Source organism: Stomoxys calcitrans, chromosome 1, assembly GCF_963082655.1.
Source record: "Stomoxys calcitrans chromosome 1, idStoCalc2.1, whole genome shotgun sequence".
NCBI lineage: Eukaryota > Metazoa > Arthropoda > Insecta > Diptera > Muscidae > Stomoxys > Stomoxys calcitrans.
The window spans coordinates 185,616,835-185,626,109 of NC_081552.1; the positions used below are offsets into that span (position 1 = coordinate 185,616,835).

Below are 9,275 nucleotides of genomic sequence, written 5' to 3' on the forward strand. Positions count from 1 at the left end.
ATATAGCTGTCATATATGTATATCGTCCGATTTTCACTTCTAGAGCCACTCCAAGAGCATTTTTTGAGCAATCTTGCCAAAATTTTGCACAACGCTTTTCTCGATGAGTAACACATTATCAAATTTTGGGTAACTTGCAATAATGTTGTCATTTGGGAACCGTAGTTATTACAGTTTGAACATATTTGCTCGAAATGTGATGCGGATTGTTTAATAACCCATCTGAAAACATCCGGAGTGGTCCTATCTATAGGTGCAGGACCGCCCGACTTTTGCCCTTCCTTACTGGTTTTTAATATGGATAATGCAGAAGACTTTTCTTACAACAGTTAAGCTTCTATCACACAAGTTGTACAGTCTTTAAAGATTGCAACTCTGAAAGTTGCACACATCATGCGAAACGTACGAAAAATTTGAAAAGTGGATTTTGGAATAAACATGCATTTCTTTCGGTTAAATCGAGCTTTGATTTCATCGAAGATACATGTAGACACATGTCTGTAAAAAAAGTACAATGTATATGAGAATACACGCCGATTAGAGCGCGCTCCATTCGTATTTAACGTAGCTAAGGAAAGTCTTCTGGGTGCAGAAAGTACCGCACATATCATGTAATAGCAACTTTAGTAATGAAATGTTACGTCCAAAACTACTTTATTAGTCTTAGACACTTTTTCTTAATTTATTTTTTATATTTATCTGATAGTTTTCATGTACTCCCCTTGAGAGTAAACTTACCTTTAAATCATTGCATTTAATCCATTTATTGGAGCTGAAAATAATCTCTTCAAAGTTTTGCGATATTTCATTCACTCCTTTTTGTTTGAGCATTTGCATGACAGAATATTTTTGTAAGAGTAACGCTTTTGATATAAATTTTTTTTTTAAGTAGAATAATTCATTTCATTTGCACGAAATTTTTTTGCACATATGCATTTCGTTTGATTAGCAAAAAATTCGTATTTATTTACTGCTATTTTTTTGCTTTTAATTTTCCATTTGCATTTGATTTCCTAAAAGCCTTAGATTTATTTTGTTTTAGGGAAATTTAAAAATTCTTTTTTTTTATTGAACTTTCCATTTAAACATTAGATTCGTTGTTTTAGTTGTTATAGCACTACACATTGAGTTGAGAATTATTGACGGTTAATGACCGTTATCAATAATACGTTTCGAATTGTTTTTAAAATGTAACGTTTGGTTGGTTTTTCTTTCTTTTTTTGATATGTTGTAGCACTTTACCGAAAATATTTCTACCGAACACACGTCCGCACTCTGCGATAGGTTGTTACGGAATGAACGACACTTGTGTGATCGTGAAGTGATCTCCTGCCGACGCAAGTTAACGAAAGAATCAAAACACAAACACGCAGCAAAAGATCAGAGAAATACGAAAACATTGATCGTCTATCTGTCTGTTTGTGTTGGCATTGTGATCTTCACAGGGCAGCAAGAAAATTGTTTTGAATTTTACCGCACCATCAACCATGGCTGGCTGATGGCCAGCCATCTGCTGTAGGTGCGAGAGTAAAATTTGTTGGGCCAAACCGAGAGAGAGAGAGAGAGAGAGATCAAACGGAGAGCCATCTCTCTTACCTGTGGAGTTCGCCTGAGTTAGTTGTGTTGGAACGTTATGGCAATGAAACACACAACTTGTTGATCCTCTCATTCTCTCTCTGGGAAATAAGTGTATTGCATTTTTCCGTTTCCCCCATTCATTTGAAGGCCATCAAACTGTATTGTTTAGAATGAGTAAAATAATAACAAAAATAATAATTGACCGCTAAAAACGGAATAGTGAAGGAAAAGTAGAATTTTTTTTCGCTATGGCATTGACTGCAAGCAGAGTGTTGTGGTGTGCTTTGTGGCATAGTAAGATGTACATAGCTACTACATACATATGCACATTTGATGGGGATATTGCAGGGATAAGAAAGTTAAAGGTTAGGTTAAGGTGCCAATCTGACATAGACAATTAAGTTCATTCAGATACCACATGAAAGAGATTAGAAAGTATGGCTTCTGGTTTTGCTCACAAATTAAAAGCCTAAAAACTTGCGAATATTCAGACAAGTTGGTACGGAACATGCATACAGCTTGTCTACCTTCGACTCGAGCAATGAACTACAGGATCCACTAGTAGAAGTAAACTTCACATGCCGAAAAAAGTGAAACGTTTCAGGCTAATACGAACAATGAATGTAAGAGAAGAACTAAAATACAAAAATGTTACAAAAGGGAAAGTCGGGCGGTGCCGACTATATAATACCGTAGACCTACTTTATAAGTGGAAATTGGGAGCTATATCATGTGCAGAACCTGTAGTGCTTTCTAAGAAATCTAGTTGATTACTTTAGCACCTATCCTGAAATTTCGAAACTAAGTACACATTTGTATGGAATTTATTATAAAACCGTGTAGCTGGACTCAGAAATCTCTGGTGAATCGTCTATCCGCATATCCTTTCTATGGTGATAGTCTGTCCGTCGTTTTTTTTGTATTGTTAGTTAAGATGGAGATCGCATATATTATTCGATCATCACCCAGTAGCAGATGTACCGCCAGACCACAATCTCCTTATGCCAAACCTATGTACTAAACTCAAGGCAATCAAGAGGAAAGAGCCAAATAAGAAAACAAACAAGTAAGAGTGTGCTAAGTTCGGTCAGTCCGAATCTTATATACCCTCGACCATGGATCGCATTTGTCGAGTTCTATGCGCGGTATCTCTTTTTAGGCAAACAAAGAATATTAAATAAGAACTGTTATGCTATTGGAGCTATATCAAGTTATAGTCCGATTCGGACCATTGTAGAAGTCATTGTATAATATTTCAGTTCATTCAGATAAGAATTGCGCCTTGTAGGGGCTCTGTAGGGGAACTTTATCACTGTCAAACATCTTCAGTTTGGTCCATAATTTAACTATGAATCGTTTCACAAACGAACAACGCTTGCAAATTATCGCGCGCTTCTTCTATTGAGCGACGAAGCTCATTTCTGGCTCAGTGGGTAGTCAGTAGATAAGCAGAATTGTCGATTTTGGAGTGAAGATCAGCCAGATGCATTGCAAGAGCTACCAATGCATCCAGAAAAAGTCATAGTTTAGTGCGGTTTATGGGCTGGTGGCATTATTGGACCGTACTTCTTCAATGATGATGCGAATTGTAGCATAACAGTGAATGGTGAGAGCTATCGTGAGATGATGTGGTGGTGCTGTGGTTTCAACAAGACGGTGCCACATGCCACACAGTACGCGTAACAATGGACTTATTGAGAAGCGAATTCGGTGAATACTTTATTTCATTTTTGAGATCGGTCAATTGGCCGCCTAGATTGTGCGATTTTACGCCTTTTGACTATTTTTGTTGGGGCTATGTTAAAGCTCATGTCTATACAAACAAGCCCGCTTCAATTGACGCATTGGAAGACAATATTGAAGCATTTATTCGTCAGATACCGGCCGAAATCTTGGAAAGAGTATGCGTAAATTGGACTAAGCGGATGGAATATTTGAGGCGCAGTCGCGGTCAACATTTAATTTTTCAGAATTTTTTGTTTGTTAAATATAAATCTGAACCAATTTTGATAAGATTTGAAAACATGTCAACAGTTATAAAAGAATTTTATGTGCCAATTTTCGTGACAATCGGTTGACAAATTACCACATTATTCAAAGTCGGACTAATAAACATATATACGAGCTTTATCTGAATCTGAACTGATTACTGACCAAACTCTTTAGATATTGTGGTAGTCGTAGAGGAAAGCGTTGTGCAAAATGTTGGGCAGATTGGTTAATAAATGTGCTTGCAGTGACTCTAAACTCGAAAATCCTCCGATATGTATATGGGAGCTACAATATCTAAATATAAGCCCATTTCCTTGAAATTGGCCAGTAATGTTGAGAGTCAGAAACAAACCTCGTGCCAAATTTGAGCGAATCGCGTAACAAATAACCACAATATCGGACGAACATACATATATATGGGAGCTATATCCGAGTCTGAACCGACTTTTTATACCCACCACCGAAAGATGGGGGTATATTCATTTTGTCATTCCGTTTACAACACATCGAAATATCCATTTCCGACCCTATAAAGTATATATATTCTTGATCAGCGTAAAAGTCTAAGACGATTTAGTCATGTCCGTCCGTCTGTTGAACTCACGCTACAGTCTTTAAAAATAGAGATATTGAGCTGAAACTTTGTACATATAGATATATATATATATATATATATATATATATATATATATATATATATATATATATAGCTGCCATATAGAGCGATCTCTCGATTTAAGGTTTTGGGCTCATAAAAGGCGCATTAATTTTCTAATTTCCCTGAAATTTGACGCAGTAACTTTTGTTAGGCTTTTCGACATCCGTGTCGTATATGGTTCAGATCGGTCTATATTTGGATATGGCTACCACAAAGACCAATATTTTGTTCTACAAAATTGAACAATGACTTGTACTAATTAGACCTCTCAATATCCGTGCCAAATTTGTTACAAATCCATTCCAAAAATCAGTCTATATCCAAATCTGAACCGATCTGGGCCAAATTGCAGAAATATGTCGAAGAGCCTAACACAACTCACTGTCCTAAATTTCGGCGATATCGATTATAAATGCGCCTTTTATGGGTCAAAGACCTAAATCGAGAGATCAGTCTATATGACAGCTATATCCAAATCTGGACCGATCTGGGCCAAATTGCAGAATGATTTTGAAGAGGCTAACATAATTCACTGTTCCAAGTTTCGGCGATATCGGATTATAAATGCGCCTTTTATTGGCCCAAAACCTTAAATCAAAAAATCGGTCTATATGGCAGCTTTATCCAAATCTGGACCGATCTGGGCCAAATTGCAGAAAGATGTTGAATGGTCTAACACAACTCAATGTCCCAAATTTCGGCGAATTCTGATAAAAAATGCGCCTTTTATGGGCCCAAAACCTTAAATCGAAAAATCGGTCTACATGACAGCTATTTCCAAATCTGATCCGATCTGAGCCAAATTGAAGACAAATGTCGAAGGGCCTAACACAATCCACTCCCCCAAATTTTGGCGACATCGGACAATAAATGCGCTTTTCATGGGCCCAAAACCTTAAATCGAGAGATCGGTCTATATGGCAGCTATATGTAAATCTTGATCGATCTAGTCCAAATTGCAGAGATATGTCGAGGGGCTTAACTTAACTCACTGTCCCAAATTTCGGCGACATCGGACAATATATGCGCCTTTTATGAGCCCAAAACCTTAAATCGAGAGATCGGTCTATATGGCAGCTATATCCAAATCTGAACCGATCTGGGCCAAATTACAGAAAGATTTCGAAGAGGCAAACATAATTCACTGTTCCAAGTTTCGGCTACATCGGATTATAAATGCGCCTTTTATGAGCCCAAAACCTTAAATCGAGAGATCGCTCTATATGGCAACTATATCTAAATCTGGACCGATCTGGGCCAAATTGAAAAGAGATATTGACTGGCCCAACACAACTCATTGTCCCAAATTTTAGCAAAATCGGATAGTAAATGTGGCTTTTATCGGCCTAAGACCCTAAGCCGGCGGATCGGTCTATATGTGGGCTATATATATATATATAGATATAGTCCGATATAGCCCATCTTCAAATTTACCCCGCCTATGGACAAAAAAAAAAACAGTCTGTGCAAAGTTTCAGCTCTATATATATATTTTTAAAGATTGTAGCGTGATTTCAACAGACAGACGGACGGACATGGCTAGATGGTCTTAGATTTTTACGACTGTCAGGAATATATATACTTTACTAGCTGACCCGGGCCCGCTCAGCTGCGCCTTCTTTTACTTTATATGGAACAAAAGTTTCCTTGGAATATTTATTTTCGACAATTAAGGATCTTTTAGTGAAATATCATGCTACGAAAATAGTACATCGCTTGACTAATTGTTTAACAATATAAGTCCCATATGATCTTTATTGGTCTACGAATTTAAGTTTGGATGTAAGGTGTACTCCATTCTTAAAATACTGTATTTCAGGCCGATATTCTCATGATATCTGATTTAGGGGTGTTTTCGGGGGATAGGTGGTCCCCCAGACACTTGGCCCATCGTGCTCTTCTCTCAACTACCATTTATTTAAACCCCATATTGCCATTGATTTAGAGGAGTTTGCATGATGAGGCGTCCCCCTAACACCTGGACTCAAAATAGGCTATTAAATTCGTTTTCTAATCTCAAATAACTTTCATTTGAGCCACATATTGGCATGGTCGAAAAATTTTTACAGTTTGGGGGGTGTTTGGGGAACACAAATACCTTTATTTGAGCCCCATATTGCGATGGTCAGTAAAAAATTGCTGTTTGTCTGGTATTTCGGGAAAGGGGTAGACCCCCAGAAAATTGGTCCCGAAAGTGGGTATCAATTCTTGTTCTACACCCCAATACCTTTCATTTCAGCTCCACATTGACATGGTCGGTAAATATGACCGATTTGGGATTGTTTTGGGGATTGGGTTGGTCCCCCAATCACTATGCCCGGAAAATATATCAGCAACATGTTCTATTCTCATATATCTATATACCATTTTGCCATTGGTCTCAAAATTGGATATCAAATTCGTTTTCTTATCTCATTTAAACTCCTTATTGCAAAAGTGATCAAATATGTCCGGTTTGGGGTATTGGCCCTAAAAACTATAAATATTTAGTTCCACTCTCTTGAAGACCCAAATTGACTTGGTGAGCAAATTCATCTTGTTTGGGGGTTGTTATGGTTATGGGACGTCCCCTAGACAGTTGGTCCCTAATGTTGATATCAGATACGTGGTCTACTCCCAAATTTCCATTGTCGGCAAACATGACCGGCTTGGAGGGTGTTTTGGGGGATGGGCGGCCACTCAGTGAGTTGGCCTTGTAAATATATATCGGATTCGTGTTCTACTTAAAAACCCTCTTATTTGAGCCTCATATTGCAATAGTCAGCCAATACTTCCTTTTTGGGTGGTGTTGTGGGGGTGGGGTGGCCCCATAGACACTTTACTTACAAAGACCTTTCATTTAAGCCCCATATTGCTATGGTCGTAAATTTGTCCCCTTTGGGGGATGTTTTTGGGGAGAGGCGGCCCCCCAAAACACTTGGTCCCATATTTGGATATCAATTTAAGCCCAGTAAAGAAGTCCTGTTTGGGGTGTGTTTTGGGGAAGGGGTGGACCCCCAGAAACGTGGTCCCACATTTGGATATCAGATTCGTATTCTACTCGCAAATACCTTTCATTTGAATCCCATATTGCCATGGTCGGTAAATATGTCCGATTTGGGGGTGTTTTGGGGGTTGGGGTGGTCCCCCTAGTACTTGGTTCGACAAATAGATATCAGATACGTTTTCTTATCCTAAATGCATTTTATTTGAGTCCCATATTGTCATGATTGGTCTAAATATATGTTTGGTTGGTTTTAGGGTAGGGCGGCCCCCCTAGGCCCATCCGAAATTTGGATACCAAATTTTTATTTTTAGGGTACTATATGAGAGCACACTAAATTTCGCTTAAATCGCACCACCCATCTTTGAGATCTGGCGTTTTTGCAAATAAGGGTAAGGGGAGGGTCCGCTCCCCCTTCAAATATCAAAAAATGTAGTACCCTATTTTCACCACGGGATCATTATGCACCATCTGTGAAAATTTCAAGAAAATCGGTTCAGCCGTTTCTGATTCTATAAGGAACACACAAACAAACAAAACCTACAAACAAACACAAATTGATTTTTATATATGGGATTGGCTCGGAAAAGGATATTTCGATGTGTTGCACACGGAATGAAAAAAAGGAATAAACCCTCATCCTTCATTAGTCTTCATAAAGTCCAATCTTTACTATTGTCACTTATTATTGTATGCTAAATTGTTCATGTGTTTGTTCTCGATTATGTTTACATAAAACGGACGATGCTGTTCAGTTCGCCGTTCGGTTCATTGATGTGAGAGAATTTCTCCCTGCACAATTTTAAAAATTTTGATGTAAAAGAAGTTTGAGAAGAATTTAAATGCAAAGAACTCTATTTTTTCCAACGCAGGAGTTTGTTTGCTCTAAAATTCAGGGTCACAGCTTATTTTACCAGCAAAACTTTAAATAATAAATCGATTTTAACGTTTTTAATGAATAGCCTTTGTATTAATTGTTCATGCAACTCTAGACAGTTCTTACAATTATCCTTAGTAACCGTCACATTACATTCAAAAGACACCGACATAGTGGGTCGTGCTGTGTGCGCATGCGCTTTGAGTGTCCCGTAGTTTTCTCCGCATGTTCATAAATAAATGCAGTAACAAGAGACACGCGCACAGATGTTATTTGACTGCGAAAATAAACACAGAAACTAAAAACGCTGTAAAACTGGAACCGTAACGTCATCGTCTGAGACAGACAAAGAACACATAGCGGAAAGGCGTTCAATAGGGTTGCCCTATTTTAAAATGGCATTCTGCCATCAGAATCACTTTGACATTTTCGTCCATTGTGTTACCCCAGGCACAAGAGAAGAAATATGCCTTCTTATTTCTACCGTTGCAGCATCCAGATCGCCTCAAAAAGCCCAAAAACTTGCTAAATCAGACAAGTTCTTAAAGACATAAGTACCTAAATTGGAACACCTTCTGAGTGTGGGACACACACACAGCAGATGTTCTATAGTCTCTTCTTCCTCGACGTTCTCACAGTTTCTGCAGAAGTCGTTACACGCAACCTTCTGTCTGAGTATGTTTTCCGATGACGGACAAAGGATTGAAATGTCTGTCCAGCGACAGATGAGCGGTAGACCCCCTCAAGTCTAGATTAGGCCACATAATTTTGGAATGTTCACAACCTCCTCTATCTGCGGCGATCTTTCATTTGTTGACCTTTGGGTCTGATCCTGAAGACATAGCCCTTCATGTCACTAGAGGCATACCCACAGATTCCAGTTCCCCTGAAATGTGAAGGGTATTTCCTAGTCTCGCAAGCTCGTCTGCTCTACAATTCCCTGCGATATCTCTGTGCCCCGGCACCCAGAACAGGTGAATTTTGAACTGTTTAGCCATCTCGTTGAGAGATATGCGACAGTCGATGACAGTTTTTGTGTTCACAAATACGTTATCCAGAGATTTAATGACTGCCTGGCTGTCTGAGAAGATATTTATGCCAATCATCGTAATTATATTATATCTCAGTCATTCCATCACTTCCTTAATTGCAAGGATTTCTGCTCGATACACACTGCAGTGGTCGGG

At 38.6% G+C, this 9,275-nt stretch overlaps 1 protein-coding gene across 1 annotated transcript in view; it reads right to left on the reverse strand.

Annotated features, from left to right (window-relative positions):
• LOC106087113 (palmitoleoyl-protein carboxylesterase NOTUM) overlaps nt 1-967 on the reverse strand; it is a 37,236-nt gene extending 36,269 nt beyond the window's left edge. Inside the window, exon 1 of the mRNA XM_013252033.2 lies at nt 739-967. Coding sequence (XP_013107487.2) covers nt 739-837 — 99 coding nt within the window. The 5' untranslated portion in view covers nt 838-967. The remainder of the gene's footprint in view (nt 1-738) is intronic.
• Between the last annotated feature and the right edge of the window lie 8,308 nt (nt 968-9,275).